At 46.5% G+C, this 20,528-nt stretch overlaps 2 protein-coding genes and 1 pseudogene across 3 annotated transcripts; 1 reads left to right on the plus strand and 2 right to left on the minus strand.

The window, feature by feature from the left end:
- Positions 1-1,944: 1,944 nt before the first annotated feature.
- On the minus strand, positions 1,945-5,245 carry LOC133885347 (bidirectional sugar transporter SWEET1b). 2 transcript variants are annotated; one of them, XM_062325045.1, is made up of 6 exons: positions 4,961-5,205; positions 4,842-4,878; positions 4,284-4,379; positions 3,412-3,694; positions 3,191-3,310; positions 1,945-2,414 (listed from the first exon to the last, which is right to left on the minus strand). In XM_062325045.1, the coding sequence occupies exons 1-6, from the start codon at positions 4,995-4,997 to the stop codon at positions 2,214-2,216; spliced, it is 774 nt and encodes a 257-aa protein (XP_062181029.1). In that variant the 5' UTR covers positions 4,998-5,205; the 3' UTR covers positions 1,945-2,213. The 2 variants fall into 2 exon arrangements, with proteins under 2 accessions (XP_062181029.1, XP_062181030.1); XM_062325046.1 differs by lacking the exon at positions 1,945-2,414 and adding an exon at positions 2,867-3,070 and having other exon boundaries at positions 4,961-5,245.
- Positions 5,246-13,090: 7,845 nt separating this feature from the next.
- LOC133884343 (putative clathrin assembly protein At4g02650) lies at positions 13,091-15,144 on the plus strand (annotated as a pseudogene).
- A 326-nt stretch (positions 15,145-15,470) lies between these two features.
- LOC133884342 (NAC domain-containing protein 2-like) lies at positions 15,471-19,591 on the minus strand. Its single transcript, XM_062323713.1, has 6 exons — positions 19,466-19,591; positions 17,890-18,664; positions 17,460-17,737; positions 16,528-17,022; positions 15,940-16,410; positions 15,471-15,855 (listed from the first exon to the last, which is right to left on the minus strand). Exons 2-5 carry the CDS (start codon positions 18,044-18,046, stop codon positions 15,958-15,960), a joined length of 1,383 nt encoding a protein of 460 aa, XP_062179697.1. The 5' UTR covers positions 18,047-18,664; positions 19,466-19,591; the 3' UTR covers positions 15,471-15,855; positions 15,940-15,957.
- Between the last annotated feature and the right edge of the window lie 937 nt (positions 19,592-20,528).

Raw genomic sequence — 20,528 nt, forward strand, 5'->3', positions numbered from 1 at the left:
CAGATAAATAGGGTATGAAATGTGAAGTTACAATAGTAAACAACACAATATACAATTACTATAAATACGGAGGGCTTAAACATGAAAAGTACTAGATGCAGAGTACTTTTTAGTTGGGCCATCTTGCAATATATTAGTAACCCGATGGTACATCTACAAAATAAGCATAGGCCTCAGGCACCCGGCTGAATGGCCAAGCCAACCTGGGTTGTGGCCCAGTTATCCTTTCGGCCAATTCGGCCTAGCGCAGGGGGGTCTCCATATAAAATGTGGGGGAGGAGGCAGTTAGGGTTTTCCCCAATGTTCCTCCCACAGGCACCGCTGCCACCAATGGACGCTGCACCGGTCATGGTTGGATGTCACTGCTTCCATCATGAGGCGGCTGGCCGCACCGCCGCGCGTCACCTTGGAGGATCGACATCAGTTGCCTATGCCACCATTTGGGTGGTTGTCGCGGGAGGGTGTGAGCTGGCTGAAGGCCACCGCCGCCGGATAGGTCCCCGCCACTGCCACTGGGTGGCAGCCGTAGAAGGGTGGGCACCGGCTGAGGGCCACTACTTCTGCCGTCTTTTGCGTCGCCACTAGCATCCTGAGGATGTTGACATGCAGAGTCACGGCCTTGGACGAACCACCTTCGTCGCTATCAAGCAAGCTGACAAGCCAAGTGGTCTGGATGCCGCGCCAGATTGGGCGGCCATGTGCTGGGCATCGCGCCGGCTCGGGATGGCCACTTGCGGTGCCACCGTCACCTTGGGTTGATTCGGGAGGGCCATCCAGAGGGGTTGGCCGTCCGACACTCAAAGGACACCAGATCTACGCCAGATAGGCTCGTTGAGAAGATGACCAGCGAGGAAACCACAAGGAAGTTGCCGCTGGAGTTCCGCGCCATGCGTGAGGGAGGGGGGGGGGGGATGGTGCCGGCCTTGCGCCCCGAAGGAGCACCGAATCAGGAAGGGGCAGCCGGCAGGCAGGCGCTGTCGGAGGATGGAGTGCAGCGTTGCTGCTGCCACTAGCTATGGCCGTGCACCTATAAGAGGCGCTGCAATGGGGAGAAATGCTGTCGTAGGGTTGGCAACCATCAGACAAGCATCGATTGACTTCGGTCGAGGGTCGAATCTGCGCGTCCGCTTGGCCAGATGTCACACGCCGTCGTGCACTACAGGAAGATAGCGAAAAACTTCTCCAATTCTGATATGTCGAATTGACGGAGACCATTTGGTACTTAATCCTTCTGTTCTTCTGTTCTACGTTTGCCAGGAAGAGGGACGAGCATCATCGGTGCCGCCAAAGGGGAGGTGAGAGCTTCGTCGATCATCGTGGCTTACTCGTGAGTGCGTACATGTATTGGCCGATTAGCCTCCTTCGGTGTTCGACCACTGTCATCCTCTGTGATCGCCGAGTTCTACGTTGTTCTTCGTCGATTCCTCTCTGTGCTTGTGGTGCCCGGCGTGGCCGAGTAGTCTCAGTAGAGCGAGTTGCTGATAACGTATTACAACTATGATTGCAATGTAAAGGAGAGAGACAACAATGATTTAATAGTTGGTTTTCTCATTGATAAATGTAGGTATTTATACACGGTGAACAGTTGTATTCGTGTCCGTGCTAGAGGTGTCCCTTCTGAACGGATGTCTATTGCCGAAAGGGCATGAGTAACTACATGGTGTTGACCATTTTGGTTCGTAATAGTTATGTAAAGATCAGTACAAGATAGTAGTATGATAGGTACTATTATTGGAAGAGTATGAGTAACTGCAGGACGTTGATCACTTTGATTCGTAATAGTTATGTAAAGACCACGCGTACATGACAATAGTATGATAGGTACTATTGCGAAAAGAGCATGAGTAAGTACAGGACGTTGATTACTTTGATTCGTAATAGTTATGTAAAGACCATGAATACATGACAATAGTATGACAGGTAGTATTGCTGAAAGAGCATGAGTAGCTGCAAGACGTTGATAACTTTGATTCGTAACCATGTAAAGATCACGAGTAAAGGACAGTAGTATTACAGGCACTCTCGTCCACATTGCAGTCCATTCTCAATCACGACACAGGAGGGAACGTTGACTTGCAAGGGGAAAACACATGACACTCACAAACGAAACGAGATAAAGAGAGAGATTGAAACGACATCGAACACACGTGCTAATCTACGTAATCAGATATATACGGTATGCAATTATTCCATCGATCGTTCGATCGATCCGGCTAGACCTGGTGGTCCTCCTTGCTGACTCCGTCGTCGGCGGCGACCTTCTTGCTGCTCCTCGCGTCGGGCATCTCCACGTCGGCGTCGCCCTGCGGCTTGCCGTCCCGCCCCGCGCTGCCGCCGGCCTTGCCGCTGTTCCGGTAGATGGCGTACAGCACGAGCTGCACGGCGCCCAGGAAGCTCCCGCACCCGTTGGGGATCTGCATACCAAAACCAGACGCGCACCAATCGTCAGCACGCTCGCTGCTTGCCAGCCTCTCCCACGAATCCAAGCTTTTGCGTGTTCGCAAAAATATCACTAGGCATGCATGCACAAATTAAGGCGGCCGGCGGCTATGCCGGCGCATGGGCGCTGCTTCGCAGATTCGGCACGAGTTATTTAGAATCTGATAGAGTTTTCCTTTATTTAAATTCTGTGCAAAAAGTGATTTTTTAAAAGAAGTGATTCTGTGGTTAAAAGAGATTCTCTATTGATTTTTTTGAATAAACTATATGAAAGAAGTGATTCTGTATGAGAAGTCAATTAGAGAAAACTTTTTTTTTAGCTCTGTAGCTTCTAGTTCATTTCAGATAATCACTCATATAATTTTTATTCAGAAAAATAAAAACTGAAAGTTACTGTTTAACAAAGGTTTTTTTATTCTAATAAAAAAGCTACTTAAAAACTCTGTGCCGTGTGCAGCGTGCATGCGTGTGGCTGTAGACTGTGCGCGCGCGCGCGTCATTGCACTTGGTTCGATCGGCCCAAACGGGCATGTGTGTGCCGGCAACACAACGGCGTCCGGTAGTCTAGGTAGGCCGAGACAACGAAACGCGCGGCAACCGATCGACGCAGAAACGCCTAGAAGCTGCAAGCCTGCATGCGTCCTTATCGAAATCAATATATTCTTTTTCGGCGCAGTTTCTTGATGAGGGCTCGTAAATCAGGAATATAATCAGGATTATTCTAGCTTTGTTTCGTCGTAGACACGCTTACCGCGACGAAGGGGTCGCGGCCGAGCAGGCCGTAGACGAACCACGAGGTGCCGCACAGGAACACCGCCAGCGACAGCAGGAACGGCATGTACTCCACGCTCTTCGTCTTCACCACCAGCCTCTGCACGCATGCATCGATCGAAACAGTCGAATTCCATTCTCAGATCAAGTCACCACCGCACACGAACTGCAGATCGATCAAGACAGCCGACGAGTTCGTACCATGATGGAGAGCGGCGATGCGTACATGCAGATGGAGCAGATGGTGGCGCCGAGGCCGCACAAGAGCTTCCGCCCCTGCCCGTGCAGCGCCACCATGGACACCAGCGCCACCACCGCGAACACCGCCGCCACCGCCGACGCGAGGCCCAGCATCCGCAGCCGCGTCCGCTGGCTCGACGCGAAGACGAGGAAGATCACCACGTACACGATCTCGATCGCCGCGCCCGCGCCGTTGATCGTCGACACCAGGATGTTGTTCGGGGACACGAACGGGAGGCCGTACCTGCAGCGAATTAGTACGTTGGCCGTGTAAATTAAACTTTGCAACATACAAGGTCAGAAATATCATGCGAAAAAATAACTTGTTTACATAAATTTGAACATATTTTGTTAGTTTGCATCACAAATTCTCTCAAGTTGTATTACAAAATTCTGCATGCATGGTGCACGGTCCACGTGTTGCGGTGTGACCGATAGTTGCACTGAGCAGAGCCACGGCGCAGGACAGGGCCAAATTCATGACAAGAATTCATCTCCACCTCTTGGCGTGGCCCATCTAAACTTGTGGCATGACCTGATGGCTGCCGGATGCGCGACACGACTCATATACGCCGATGGAGATGTTCCTGTCTTGGTTTTGTCACCATCTTGCACTCCAGACAGGCAACAAAACAAACCGCTACCATTTCCATGGTGTCTAGCTCTCTAGCACGCAGGTCCTGGACAATTTTGGATGAGGAGGGTTTCATCTTGAAATCTAAGGCTTTGGACATTTCCATAAAGTTACACTCCCCATGATCGGGAACTGATGGTTTCTGTAGTGCAAGCTAAATTGGCTACTCTGGAAAAATTAGTGTGAGCAGCAATTTTACCAGGCTGACAGGAGGCAGTTGAGGAGAGTCATGCTGTATGGAACTCCTGAGAAGTCCTCTGTTGATTTCCTCCTGATGATCCTCCAGAACGTAGGCCTGCGAACAAAAATATATTTTTCCAGAAATTAGCTTGAAGCTGGAAGCAGCATGACTCAACAGGTGAACCGACAACAGCAGAACTCCACCGTGTTTCGAATAGAAGAACGGAACATCAAATGGACAAAGCAAAAGATGCGTGTCTACTTGAAGGTGGTGAAATCTACATGGAGTAATGGGTGCTAGAGGTTTCCAGTTTAGAATAATAAAATGGATGAAGCAAAATAAGATATGCATGACCCCACAATTATAGTTCTTCATTTCTTATGCATGAACTAACTAGCAGTTCCTTGCGGATATCTTCTTTCTAGCTATTTCTATAGACAAGAAAATTTGTACATGCTTGTGGTTTTGTTTGTATGTACTACAATTTCACTCCAGAGATAACACTTAGCTTTTTTGCCACTACTATGATTTTACTAAAACTGAGCCCAGAAAAGGTGGTGCTACATAAATACTTACACAGGGGATAGGAAGAGAAAGAGAGCAATGACATTTCCTGAAACAAAGAAAACACGGTCAGTGAAAGAAGCCACAAGAACATCACCAAACCGACACATGAGGAGCAGGAACACCCTCACCAAAAATTCCAAAGATGAACTTCACCACATCCTCCATCTCTTCACCCTGTCTCAACCTCTTGCACTGATGAAACGTTCTCCCTCTGAACTACTAGAACAAAACCAGAACAAGGTGAAGTATAGGCTCCAAAACTTGCTCTTCAGAAACAGATGCAAGTGTTGAATGGCTCAACAACTAAATGACAATGCGATGTGAGTGTTTGTGTGGATGGATGGATGAATACAAAGAGGATTGCATGTATATATAGGAAGAGTTGGAGGGAGGAGGGCATCTCTGAGGCCTGCTCCTATTGATTGCGTTCTTATCTTGACCTCTCCCTGAAAACGAGTGCCATGCCTGTAGACGTGGAGTGCCGGGGCAGTAAACACTGAAGCTTCCAGCACCATCAGATGCCGGCCGGTGTTCTTCACCATATAAGTCAGAACTTCGCATCATCAATTGATCTGACATTCAGTCCGCTAGCTCATGGATCGTACTGAGCTATTTAATTTGCCTGCATTTCTTCTTTTAATTTGATCCGGTATCTCTTTTAGCCTTTTTTTTTTGTGGTGTATGTTGCAAGTTTTACATGACGCAGATGATGAATTTGGAAGAGGATATAACATCTAAGCCTTTTGTTCCAGAAAAGGAGGGAAGAGGAATGAAGAATGTACCTAGCGAGCTTTGCCGTGTTCTGTTTCCAGTTGGATCCATGCGAAGCCTCTGAAACTTCTGAAGATGCCGACCACCACTAGCTCCTGAATCCTGACCGAGCAGCAGAGTATTCTGGATGCAGTTTATCGGCACTGACAATTGATGCCGTCCAATCTCAGCCGGTACGATTACTCGTGATAAATGATTCGATAATCTGACAAACTAGCAATTGCATATGTGTTTAATGTAGAATCAATTCAGAATATAATAATATATAAAAGGTAAATATTAAACGTCTAAGTAGGAAAGATAAATAATAAGATGTTGAATATATTTTTAAATACATATAAGATAAATATTGGATGTCTAGATATGAAAAATAATTAATATGAGATTAAGTATATTTTTGGAAGTAGGAACGTAAAGAATATTTGCACTATAACCATATGATCAGTTTAGCTGAACGGTGAAGATCGTTTGATTATACTATAACTTATATATTTTATAGTAGTATAGAAAGATAAGTTTGGGAAATTAATCAGCCATTTCTTAGACAGAGGATCCGTGCACAGGTCAAGGCCGTAACTGGCACACCTATTATACCCAGAGCAGTCTCTTAAGACAGCGATAAGGCTTCTACAACCATTCAACGTACGTCTACGTACGTGGGCGCCTAATTCGCAGTCATATAGCATGGTCTTCGCTCCATGACGCAAAGCTTGCTCGAGAACTTGCATACACACACACATGCGCGTGTGTACATGATCTGCCTGTACAACGAAATGGAATTGCGGCGATTTAATTTGCCTGCAGATATATATAAATCCTGGAACTTTGTTAACGAGCACACACTACACAGTAATGCTGCATGCATGCCCATGTAGAAGTATATCTTTTTTTTAGGTCATGTAGAAGTATATCTGATGTCGCCGTGCTGGCCGACATTGCTGAAGGTCCCAAGATGGAGATGGGGTCAGAATCGACATAAACGGCACACAGATTGCTGTCGACAGTAGAGTAGCCGGCTTTGGCGTTTTGCACTGTCAAATGCGCGAGCTGATCAACGAGGATATACATGCAGTATATGCAGCTCAGACTCAGAGAGCCATGTACGCGTGTGTGTATCAGCAAAGGATATACTTGCTGCAGGCCCGAGACATCAACGGCTACTGATTTGTAGGCACAGCCCTGGTACATGTGGCGATGCTATCCGATCATACATGCTGACTCAGATGGAGTCCAGAATTTCTGCCATTTTTGCCACTTTCTGAGCATATTTTTTCCTTTCTGTTTCCATGGAAGCAAAATAGGGCTCATTGAATTAAATATAAAAAATATTATTATATAAATTATAAAGATAATACTCGGTGTATTAAAAAGGTATTTCTGATAAACATTTTAAGTATACAAAAAAACAACACTCGCCTCAAACACTTTCTAGAGATTATCTTAAACGATTTCTTCTAACATTTTTATATATGAAATCATTGATGATGACATCAATATCAATCTCATCTAGCAATTTCTTCTCAATGTATAAAGTTGTTAAAACATTTAATCTTTCTTGAGATATTATGGGCATCAAATAGTTCTTCAACAATTTTAACTTTAAAAGTCTTCTTTTAACTGACGCCATAGTCACAAGCACAATAAATAAGATTCGATAATTATCACTTAGAACTCGCAAAATTTGCCCATCAATTGATTGCTTACTGCAAATCTTACCAATTATCACCCATTATGGCAAGAGCATGACGCCATGACTGCACAAGATGATAAGATGACGAGTCACCGAGTCACCACATGGATGAGATCGTCACCCTCCGCGCGGCAAAGCGCGACCTGGAGGAGAAGCTCGATGCCTCCACATGAAACAAAATAATGAATGAGAATGAGACGATCTTGTTTGCCTGCATCGAATGACATATGTTCGTGTGTGATAATTTTCTTACCTTGACAGCGGATGTAGACTAGTTATTCGGGAGATTCAGCGTAATGATGTCTTTGGTGGTGTTGCCTACTCGTTTTCAATGCCGCTTCCTATCCTCCGAGTCCCGCCGCCTCAAGTAGATGAGGAGTCGAGGTCCTCGTGTCCCAAACTCTCATGCCAGCGACGAGATCACCAGGCGCCAATGCTAACTGCCTAACCTACTGCGAAGGAACCATTCTTTTGAGCCAACCAAAGGCTACAACCATATGCCACTGATACATGATATGAGAGCCCCTAGGTTTTAGGGGCTCGAGGCAGCCGCCCCGCTTACCTCCCTCCAAGGCCGGCCCTGCAAGTAGCAGAGCCACGAGGTATGTTCTGACAGCCTGAGCAACGCATGCCGATGTGCACCACCTACAACGGTGATGGTAATGGCAAAATATTCCACCGAACATCAACTCCCTAATTCTCCCTTCTTTTTTTATATTCTCTATGTTTCTCCCCCTTTTTTATATATTCTTTCTGTTTCTCCTTGCCGTGGGCACCATCGGGTTGAGGCTTGGAAGTCAGCTAGACCAACACACATGTCAGTTGGATCTGCATTGAGATTCATGCATAGTAAGAAAAAAAAAGGTATCCTGGAGAAAAAAAATTTTTGATAATGAACATTTGTCGTCTCTTATCAGACACGAATCTCAATACATATCTAACAGATATTTCCATAGGAACATGCTCTTAATGATAAAATTTACATTCACTTTCATAGGTGGGTCACCCCGACCCAAAATTTCTACATTGGACTTAGGTCAGTTTGGCATGAAAAATAATATAATACTATTTTTTTTGGGGGGCTTCTGGTTGAGCCATGCCGGGCTGATTTTAGCCTAGGGTTTTCTCATACCCGGCCTGGTATTTGAGCAGGTCTAAGCTCAACTGATCAAAGTATACATGGATGCCAAGCAAACATAATTTTGCCCAGCCGTATCGCTAGATGTAAGGTCAATTCTGACGTGAGAACCCACACCTCTCATATCGCATCATATAGATCCTTCTGAGGACAGTGATGCGAATCTGGTACTGCTAATCAAACAAAGCGTCCTCTCAGTCGCCCGCATCATATCATCGCTTCCCGACCGGGACACGGATGCACGATTGGTGCAAGAGATTCCGGGCGCGGATTCGGCCGCGGCGCGAGACAAAAAGAGGCTGGAAAAGGTGTGGTGTCCACACGAAACGAAACTGGGCACGAAAAAACTTTTGGGATCACAACGAATTTTTGGCACCTGCCTGGGCTGGGAATGGGACATTTTCGCTGCTCTTTTCTTACAAGAATTCTTAGGATATAAGAAGAAAATTTTATAAGATTTGATCTCACAATAAGAGTTTTTCTAATACATGACACGTGTCCTATTTCTTTTTTTCAGCTACACATGTCAGCCGTTGTATAAAAAAAAAACATGGATCGAAGTCTCATAATTTTTTTTAAAAAAAGAGTTAGTAAAATTTCCTTCCTATGATATGGCAATGGATGGCGTCTCCCTCGCGTGCAAGAGTTTTTCCTGTCACCAAGATCGCATGCTGCTTTCGGTACGTCTAGCCATATCGACGTGACTGCACATCATAGGCTCATACCATTGTTAATTCTTTGACTGGTAGTGCACGAGACTACTCGATTTGAGTAGTAACAGGTCTGAATTAATCATGGTTCTCAATATGGTCTACAAGTCGTGGATTGAAGTTGCGGCTAAGTTACAAGTAGTGCTGCATATATGTTAGCAAACTGTGCAATTTATTGTTGGTGTGATGGAGTGATTATTTTAGCTAGGAGGCTCAAGGCCTCAAGTGTGCCGAATTAGGTAAAAATAAAAAGCTTGACCAACTGCATCTCTTGCCCTTCTCTTTTTACAGCTGATAGCACAGAAAGCCATTGTTTCAGAAGATTCCCACATGAATCCTATTTACTCAAGAGACCAGTAGGTCCTGGCTATGAGATGGATTACTTGACTTGATTATATATGCTCAAAGTTTACGCAAGGAGGAAACTACAAGCTAGGGCACGGCAAGTGTTACCCGTTGCATCGATCACCCAAGAATATATATATTTAAAAGAAATGTCACTGATCGCAATGCATGCATTCAAGGTTGTAGTGTATGCAAGACAAGTACAAATCGGTGACTACTTCTGAACTCCACTTGGAAGAAAAATTGCGTGCATATGCACGCACTGGCTACTTCATCCAACAATAAATCTTTTGATTTGATACGACACTCTGGTACACATATGCATGATTAATACATCAGTGGAAAACGAAGCTCGTGCATGTGTAGGCCGATACAGGCCTCTGATAAAAAAAATACCATTCCGAAGCTAGGGTTGGTTCTGTTGGGTCTCGGCAGCCCTCAGGATCACCCGCACGACGAGTCCACACTCATCGACCAGTCGCGCGAGCTTCCAACCATGCGAGCCACCGAGTACGTGCTCGATCATGACCAACCGACTACTACGAGCGACTAGTAACCACACGATCTGTCGAGGTACCCGTGAGTCACTTGGTGAGAATACGAGAGGACGATTCTTCAATCATAACTCGACGATCCGCTTAAACTCGACAAGAACAACACAAGATAGATTGAAACTTTCTGGAGAACGAAAACACAAGTTTTCGAGACCGTGATAACTTAGCTTTTTTTTTTTCTTCGTATTTCCATCGAGTAGACCCGAGCTCGTTGAGTATTTAACTGAATACTTTTGAACTTCTCGACTCGATATCTCAACCCCTATTATATGTACTTGCTTATATAGGCCTGAGTACCTGACCAGCCAAACAAATTATCTCCGACTTGTATCTGAACTTCGTGCACCTACACGCATACTTTGCCAAACAAGCATACAGACTCCGACTGAACTCTACAGACCCTTATCGTACTCAACTTGGATACATGCACGTGCATAAAACTACTCGGACTTGATCGACTGTCGTGTATTCCGTGAACTTATAGACCTTCTATATGAGTACATATACAGCAAATGGTCAACCAAAACTTTTCTAGCTTCTTACGTGCATGCATCGACTTGCCTTTACTATTGATCTTAACTTACCTAGACATACCAAAATAAAATTAATTTCCAAATCTCCCCGTTAATCATGTTTTCTTCACGTTAGAGTAGCGTCGGGTAGTCATCCTTCTCTGCAGTCATAAACAACACCTTCTCCTGTTTCTTTGACTTCTCGCATTCCCATTGGAAGTGCCCATATCATTACATTTTTAACACCTCGCTTTAGCCTTGTCGAATTTTTTATTTTTGTTGCCTCGTTCACTACTATTGGAGGAGCTGTCACCACCACCCTTATACTCCTTAGCCCTCCTTTATTCTTTGGTGAGTAACACATGCTCAACATTGCCACCATCGTCGTCATAGCCGCGGATCCTTTTTTCATACTTGCAAACTTGTCGAGTAGTTCACCGAGTAGTTCTAAGCTTGCTAAGTACTTAATTGAGTATTTCTGAGCTTCTCAACAAATTCTAGCTCTAACATTCCCTAAGCTATGATACCCACTACTAGATACGAATTGTTTGACAAATCCTAGCTCTAATCTCCACCTATGTTTTGTGAAATACCTATCTGAAACTATTTTTCTAATTACCGATTAAGATCAATTAGATAAAGATTAAGGATTCTGAGCTTCTCGACTCGATATCTTAACCCCTATTATATGTCTTTGCTTATATAGGCCCGAGTACCTGACCTACCAGACAAGTTATCTCCGGCTTGTATCTAGATTTTGTGCACATGCACGCATACTTTACCAAACAAGCATACAGACTCTGACTCGAACTCTATGGACCCTTATCGTACTCGACTTGGACACATGCACGTGCATGAAACTACTTGGATTTGATCGGCTGTCGTGTATTCCGCGTACTCGTAGACCTTCTATACGAGTACATATATGACAACTGGCTGACCAAAACTTTTTCAACTTTTTATTATGTGGAATCTAAAGTGTGGTAGAAAGAACTACACGTATCGACTTGCCTATACTATTGATCTTACCTTACGTAGACATATCAAAACGAGATTAATTTCCAACAGGTTCCCTCCCCGTCATGGCGACGAACATGCATGCTTAACTACTGACCTAGACACATAACTGCACCCTGGTTTGAAGAGCTAGCTGACCCACCAGTTCATCTCGGCATTGCACAAGGGTCTCGACTTGATTTGGAGCTGGACACTGCCATGGAAGAAAGGGTTCTAACTCTGGCCATGTAAGTACTGCAAATGCATGCATGTCTCTATTAGGCACGATCCCTAGTTTCTCTCGTACTACCCGCTAGCCGCGTCACTTGATAGAGAACTCTGATGAACAATGGACTTGGAAGGTTGGAGGCTGCCGAATGGCCAACGAGTTGAGCGTGGAAACCGGCAACCCTGCAAATTGCCGCAGCGTTTGGACCGATCGAAAGCGATACCTCGTTTCGTGTCATCTCTTGCTCTCTTTAATTCACGCCAGCTCGCGCACTGATAGCCATTGCCGGATTGCCAAGTTTGCAAGAGTGAGGGCGATGACTAACTACTCCAAGTGCAGATCGAGTTGCAGTTGCATGTGGCATATGTGCATGTCCCTTTCGTGGGCTTCCCTGTTCAGTCGTTGCTTGGGCGCAGAAGGAAACAAGCATGCATGGCGAATCATAAACGGTGGAAGAAGACGGCAGTCGTCGTGTACGTATGGCACGCAGGTGTGACGCTACGCAAGTGCTGGATTCTGCAAGAGACCTAAACGTAAGAGCTGCGAGCGCTGCTCCATTCGGTGATTTTCTACGCAAGATCTTGCTTCTTATGACGACACTGCCGTGCGTAGCTGCTGCACGCAGCAACCGGCCGGCAGCGGTCTGCCTTGGAATGACAGGTGCAGAAGTTGTGCGCCTCTGTTCTGAACTTCTGATTGAGGCCCATGGAAGCTGTCGAAGCGTCAAGCGTCAGAATTCAGCAACAAGGCTGAATTAAGCCCGGACAGGAAGACCATTAAAAGAAGCCCATTTTCCCTTTCGAGGAAACTCTGTTGGACTTCCGTTGAACAATTGCTACACAAGATTCTGAAACGGAAGAGAAAAGGTCAACCCCTATCCGCGGCGTCGTGTCTAAGGTTAAAAACTATCTGCATTGTAAGCTAATTTTATAAGATCTTGTCTTATAAAAGATTCTCATAAAATTTTATCCATACTATTCATCTTATGATCTAATGATTAAATTAAAAATAAAAAAAAGAAATATATATCATCACAAAAGAGAAAATCTTCTATGAAGCAGATCAATTTGCTTCCCTCTACACCGTCCACGGCCTCCTCCTTCCTCGGGCGTCTGCCCTGCCACCGCTTCCCTCTGCGCATTTCCATCACCCGCCGCGCGCTTCGCCTCGAACACAAGCACCACATTTCACCTCTCTCCATTTGCCCGTCGCGCGCGACGTCACGACCAGGCGCAAGAACCGCGAGCGACCAAACCAATCTTGATTCTTGACGCACGTCCTCCCCGCCGGCCGACAGGCCGGACGGACGAACAATGGCGCCGAGCAAGCTGCGCCAGGCGCTGGGCGCGGTGAAGGATCAGACGAGCATCGGCCTCGTTAAGGTCGGCAGCGGCAGCTCCGCGGCGTCGGAGCTCGACGTGGCCCTCGTCAAGGCCACCAGGCACAGCGAGAGCTTCCCCGCCGACGAGCGCCACATCCGGGAGATCCTCGCGCTCACCTGCTACTCCCGTGCCTACGTCGGCACCTGCGTGTCCCCGCTGTCGCGTCGCCTGGGCCGGACGCGGAGCTGGGCGGTCGCGCTCAAGACGCTGATCATCGTGCACCGCCTCCTCGCCGACGGCGAACAGCGTTCGAGCAGGAGTTGTTCTACGCCACGCGCCGCGGCACGCGCATGCTCAACATGTCCGACTTCTGTCTTGGGTCCCGCGCCGACGCCTGGGACTTCTCCGCTTTCGTCCGCACCTACGCCGCCTACCTCGACGACCGCCTCGAGTACCGGATGCAGGCCAGGCAGGGCGGCGCCGCGCGCGGGGGCAGGCCGCTCCGCGACGAGCTGTACATGTCCCCGGGGAACCGATTCACCTGTGATCTCAACGGGAGACACGAGGACGCGGCGGATGCCGAGGCTGAGAAGCCGGTGGCGCTCGTGACCAGGGACACGCCGACGAGCGAGATGACGCTGGAGCAGGTCCTCGCCGAGGCCAACCAGCTGCAGCACCTCCTCGACGGGTTCATCGCTTGCCGCCCAGTAGGTGAGCCCCTGCTCACATAATGTCTTTGCATTCTTGGATCGTGTCGATGCCGTTAACACTGGCGGAGCTTAGTGAAGGACAAGGGGGTCTTGGCCCTTCCTAATAATTTCAAACCCTTAAATATAGTATTGATGTTAGGTGATAAATCATCTAATTATATAAAGATTAGTATATAATTCTTCGAATGGCCCATTCTTAATTTTGGTGCAAGCTCCGCCACTGACCGTTAATACGTGCGTTGACATGAGTGTACGATATCCATTCTCTGCTCACCGCCGGAGGCTCATTGCAGGCGCGGCGAAGGCAAACAGGGTGGTGGCGGTGTCGCTGTACCCGCTGGTGAAGGAGAGCGTGCTGCTACTCATCGAGTAGTTCCCCGAGATGGAGACTGCGGAGTGCGACTGGACGAGCTCGAGGCCTTCTACTCGTGGTGCAAGACCGCCTGCGTCTACCGCCAGTCCGACGTCCCGGAGGTGGAGGTCGTGACTCAGAAGTAGCTGGAGCTCATGGACGAGTTCATCCGCGACAGGCGCGCCGCGGCGTCACAGCAGAGGCTGCCACCGCCATCGCCGCAGCCAGCAAGCCCGGAGGCGGGCCTTGTTCACGAGTGCGATATGAACGCCTCCAAGGCCCTTCTGGCAACCGTGGAGCCGCGCCAGCCGCTGCGCAAGAGGAGGACAATGCCGGCAAGGCGGTGCAAGCCGAACTCGAGCCCCCGCTCATCGCCGCCGACGCGGCCGACGAAGCAGACTTCCTGAACTTGAAGGCGGACGCCATGTCCGGGGAAGAGCACGGGCAGCAGCTGGCGCTGGCTCTGTTCGACGGCAACGCAGCAAGCTCGGCGCCGAGAGGTGACGTTCGATCACTCGTCGGCGGACTGGGAGACCGCGCTGGTCCAGTCAGCAAGCGCGCTTGCGAACCAGCACGCCGAGCTCGGGGGTGGCCTCAACATGATGGTGCTCGACGGGATGTACAGTCATGCGACGGTCACGAACGCGCAGACGTTCTCCGGCAGCGCGAGCAGCGTGGCGATGCGGTCACCTGGGGCACCGATGCTCGCATTACTGACGCCTCCGGGGATCAGCAGCGGCGCGGCAGGCGTGGACCCTTTCGCTGCGTCGATGGTGGTGCCGCCGCCGACGTACGTGCAGATGTCCGACATGCAAACGAAGCAGCAGCTTCTGACGGAGGAGCAGATGGTCTGGTAACAATACGGCAAGAATGGCATTCAAGGGCCAGGGGCCATAGCTATGCTCGAGCAGCGGCCGCACCAGCAGCAACAGAGGCTGCCTTATGGAGGCTACAATTACGCAGGGCATCACAAGACTTCTTAGATTAGTCCGTCACAGATTCTGTTCTATCTTTTCTCCTTCTACCACTGATGTTAATTGTGTTGTGCATTCGAGAAAAAGTTTCAGAGTATCAGATAGTACTACTATCACAGTTTCGCAAGCATCAGAGAAGTGCAACCAATTTGCAAAATCATCCATCCTAGCGACGAGCATTACTAGGTTGCTATGGGCCACGATCTAAGATTGCAACAAGATCTTTATCAAACATAATCTGGCATTACCTGCTTGCACTAAAGACAGCAGAACTACTCTAAGAGCACGCGAGAGCAGATAACTAGCAACAATCCAAAAGTACATAAACTCAAGACTTCAAGACATTAAAAGTACCAGGCATTCCATATTACAATCTAATAGTAATGGCTCGCACATTGCAACACTCGATACACAATAGTTTGACAGAAGTAACTTAAATGGATGGCAACCAGCAAGTAGCGAATACACACAAATAACATAAGCGAAGATTCGCATGCCAAGTACTAATGCCAAGCTTGGCAATCAGCTCAACCAATCGGTTGGGACTTGGGAGCATGCAGCAACCAGGGCAAGCAATTTGATCCAGCACTGTGCTTGCAAGAGAGAACCAGCCAAGTTTGGCTTGGTTTAGAATAGCAGCAGACCATTTCATGAGCGCGACAAGCATCTTTATTTGCCATGACGTCCAGGAAGGTGAAGCATTGTACCAGCATCAGAAAACTATATGTTGCAACACCCAAACCAGTTCAGACAAAAAAAGTTCCACGGAGGCAAACAAACAAAAGGAGGACGACCAATTTTTACCTGTCATCGTTGCAGACCTCATGAGAATGGGTACTGCATGGTTGGGTCCGAGTAGTCGGTTGCCTGGTCTGTGGCGAAGTCACCGTTATTGCCAGGAGGAAAAACATAAGAAATGGTTGGAAGCGAGCCACTTGGTCCAAAAGCAGCTGACAGAGTACCAGCATCATCAAAATGCCCGTTGTATGTGGATGGAGCAAGGGGATACTGCAAAAATTGATTGTTTTGCGCAGGAAATTCACAGGGGAAGCTTGCATCAGGAGCAAGGAGATCATTCAGTTCTATATAATCATCAGTAGAAAGTTCTCTGTCAGCGTGTAGGATAGAGTACTCCGTGGAACCCACATTCCTAGCAAAGTAGTTGTCTGACACATCTCCTAACCCAGCAAGCCCTGACAATTCATTGTAGAGGTCAACAGTGTTCACTTCAAAAGCACGAGCCTCAGCTTCACACATTGGAGGGAGAGCAGAATTCTGCAAAGTGAGAGCTAATTAGACAAGAAAAGAGCACATCTTGTAAGAATTTCTAGAGCAGAAGCATAAAAATAAATGTAATGTCAAGGAACTAGTAAATGAAAGAACTTGATATACCTCTCCAACAGGGCTGTCATGAAGAGGAGAATCATTCAGAAACCTAGACAAATCCTCCAGTGAAAGTCCATCAAAGTCATGAGGATTGCACATATCATTGACCTCATTGGAAATGTTATTGCCAGAAACCACCCCATCAATAGCCTGCTGAGCAGATAGATCTTGGAAAGCAGAGCCAGCAGTAGTATAGCCAAAAGCTAAGTCCTCCTCAATACAAGTAGTAGCAGTTACAAGATCAAATGATGATTCCTCCCCAGCACAAGCAGCAGATGAATGCTGTAGACGTGGTACCTCTACAGCACCAGCAGGGGCGGCGTGCTGGACATGTGGGTCCTCCACTGGGTTCACTACTTCTGAGGAGGGCATCAAATTAAACAAGGAAGCTTCAGCATCCGCATTTTCCCATTCATCTTCATTAAATGGAGCCCCATATTGCTCCCCAATCCTCGGACCAAGGCCACTTTTCTTGAAAATTTTGCAGAGTACATAAGCATCCTGAATGTTCCAGAAAGCAAAGGACCAATCTAGTAAGGACAGTACCTCAAATAGCATATGGAATAGTTCTTCTAAAATTCATAGTAATTTGCTTAAACAAAACCCGAAAAGGCAGTGGCTAAGCAATGGCTACATAATGGACAAGTCATGAAACCAGGTAAAGGCATAAATTAGCTCAAATACTGAAGAATGCAGATTTATTTTCAAGACCTTCACTCAACTTGTTTTATCATATAGAAAACAAAAAAAATAATCATTGAATTGGTATTGCTTGACTTCCCACATGACATACCACTCATCAAGAGTCATCTATTGAACTAATGAGCGCAGGTGCAATTACAGAGTGACACACCAAGCATCTCAACAAGGATTATTTTGAATAAAGAATGTTGGAAAATACCTATGAACTAGAAAGCATTAGAGGCAAATAGCATTACCTTCGAGAAACCAGCAGAAACCAAATCATCGTCTTCCATTTTGTATTCATACATCACCCAATCAGTCCGGTCACCTTTAGGTGCCTTGCCTTCATGAAAAATCAATGTTTTCTTCATCCCAACAGCGCGAGAGTTGAGCACAATAGTTCTATCTTTTCCACTAGTTTTCCAGTAACCATTTGGTGTGGCACGGTTTGTCCTGGACCCATTAGGATACTTCTTATCACGAGGACAAAAGAAGAACCATTCAAGGTCTTTGCTTCGAAGACAGGATTTATCTGCAAAATATATATACGAAGAGCAAAATTCTACATCAAATGATAGTCAAAAACTTAAGTTTGCCTCATTACATGGAAAAAAATGAAAACTACTTGTTTGAACACCAGCTATTAACTACAGAAAGTTTAAAACATCACTGTATAGAAATTACCAGGGAGATCCCAGGGAGCAAACTTGTACAGCTCAACCTCTGATATAGCTTCCACAAGAAGTTTCTTTCCCATAATCTTCCTTTTCAAGTAGTAGGAAACGAGCTCAACGTCTGTTGGGTGGAAACGAAAACCAGGTGGCAGGCTAGTTTGCGCCATCACCTTTAATGTATGTCTTGTCTTCAGGACCAACAAGACAACAGAGAGATCCCAAGACAAAAGCAGAAATACTTCAAGGAGGTCACAAGTTTGACCAGGAAGAGAAAAGTTTCAGTGCACAGTAGAGAGAATCCAGGAGCAATCAACCAAGAGGAGTGGGAGAGCCTGTCAAAAGTTTGAGCACAGAACGCAACAAGGGAGGCCTTCAGAAGACTGTAGTGTAAGCAGAGAGCAGGATGATTCAACGCCAAGACAAGTCTTCTAAAGGGAGGATTAAGAGCTTGACAGGACCAAAAGAGATGTAGGTAGAGTCACAGAATGAGATCAGAGAACGCAATTGATGAGAAACTATGCCTGGCAAGACTCAAGGGAAGCAGGAGACCAAACACTCGACCAACAGATGTTTCTGAACTCAGATGAGAGAACTTGAGTCTTGCCAATATCGCCAGCTACAACTGATTCACATGGTAGGAAGTATTAGCACAAAACTCCAGGTGATCCACCTGTATCAAGTGAAATCACGGAATTTTATGCAGTATATGAACCAGAAGTAGCACGAGAGGAAATAAGATTGTCCCTCGGCGACTTCAGCAGACATGAGTGACGAGGATCAAAATCCTGCACGAAAAGATCATGAAAGGTGAATACACAGAAGAATCATGTATGGAATATGAAATGTTTGCTAACACGTTACTTAAAAAAAACATGTTGTATCAAGAGCAGATACAGTGGCATGCTTAACACCTTCCATCAGACCTAGACAGTACAGTAGCACATATTTAGAGAAGACAAAAACTGCTAGAGTACACGATTGATTCTACGATTTAAGCCACCCACATCAGTGTAACGAGTAGAGTATGAGATTACCGCATTAGTATATACACGCGTGCGATCCACTATCTAATCTAACTTCTACAATCATACATCATAACTATCGGACGGAAATTGACGAAATTCTGGTAAAGCACAGAAGTCAACGATCTAACCGGACCCCCTAGTGGCCTAGTTCATCCCCAAACCGCAATAACCTAGAATACAAGTGTCCGGTACAAATCAACGCTGCACAAACCAACGCCCTGATCAACCAGATCCTAAACTGAGTCAGGACCTACAAGATCCAAGTCAAATTCATACCACACCCCCCAAATCTGCGACCAAATCGATCGAACGCAACCTCTAATCTGCAACCCCAACCGCAAACCTCGATCGATAGAGCAGGAAGCCAATCCGATTCACAATCCGTGAACCCCAATCGCGAAATTGACGGGCCGACGACAAAACCTTCCCAACCCTACCCAGACCCGCGCCGAAATCAAACCCCGGATCGACACAAATCCCGACCTAATCGGCCCAGATCGTCCTGAACCCGTACAGATCGGCGCGACGGACGATGAGGTGAGGGAGATCGGAGGGGCTTACGCGGAGAACGAAGGGAAGCCAGGAGGACGACGGGGAAGACCGAGGAGGAGGTGAGCGTCGCCGTCTGGTCAATGGAGACGAGGTGCGGTTTGTGTTGCGATGGGGAATCGCGTGGCTGTGGAAGGGCTCTTTTATAGGGTGTGGAGGAGTTGGGCCGGGGCACTGGCGAGTGGGCCCACCGAGTTTTATAGTAATATTTTTCCCTTCCAATCCCCACCGCCGTGCCCGTGCAACTTCCAGGAAACTTCGTCTCTCTGCACGCGAGTACGCTACCGGTTTGCCAAATTTCCACCTCGCACAGCGCAGCCGCCGTGTCCTGGGGTTTTATGTTTCCAACCTGCACCACGAGGGGTTAAGGAAAATTTGAAAATAGAGGGTTAAATATGTAATGCTCCATGACTAGCTCGTCGCAGTCTCACTTTGAAGCCCACTCTACTATGCTGTACATGTTGTGCTGATCGAATTGGTTACATTTAGTTAAACATGTTTTGAGGATATACGTTTATAACTATTAAGATTCTAGAATACTACGACATATTAAAAGTGTGTCGTTTATTTAAATTAGTAATAGTACATGTATTTTACGCATGTGAAATTAATCTAATATATAACAATTAAAAGAAGTATGGGAGATAAATAATGAAATATTGAATGTATTTTTAAAATATATGAAAGACGAATATTGAATCTCTACGTATGGAGGATAAATAATAGCAGATTAAATATATTTTTAGAAAGAAAAATAGAATCCAACTTTACACGATAACCATTTGATCAATTTGGTCGGATGATGGAGATCGATCGAGTATGCTATAACTCATATATTTTATAAAAGTATAGATATAGATGTAGCCAATATAGAGATATACTTACCTGATTTTCATTTGCATGATCCTCCAAACAGCCTCTTGTTATTTTTCAACATCGGAGTTCGAGGGTTGTACATTGCATTGGGTAGAGCCATCACCAATTCATTTATCAGCATGCTTCTTAAACAAATGTTTCGTGTGGTTGTAAATGGATGTTATCTCGCGATGTTACACAATGACCAAATCTTACTTTT

Source organism: Phragmites australis, chromosome 11, assembly GCF_958298935.1.
Source record: "Phragmites australis chromosome 11, lpPhrAust1.1, whole genome shotgun sequence".
NCBI lineage: Eukaryota > Viridiplantae > Streptophyta > Magnoliopsida > Poales > Poaceae > Phragmites > Phragmites australis.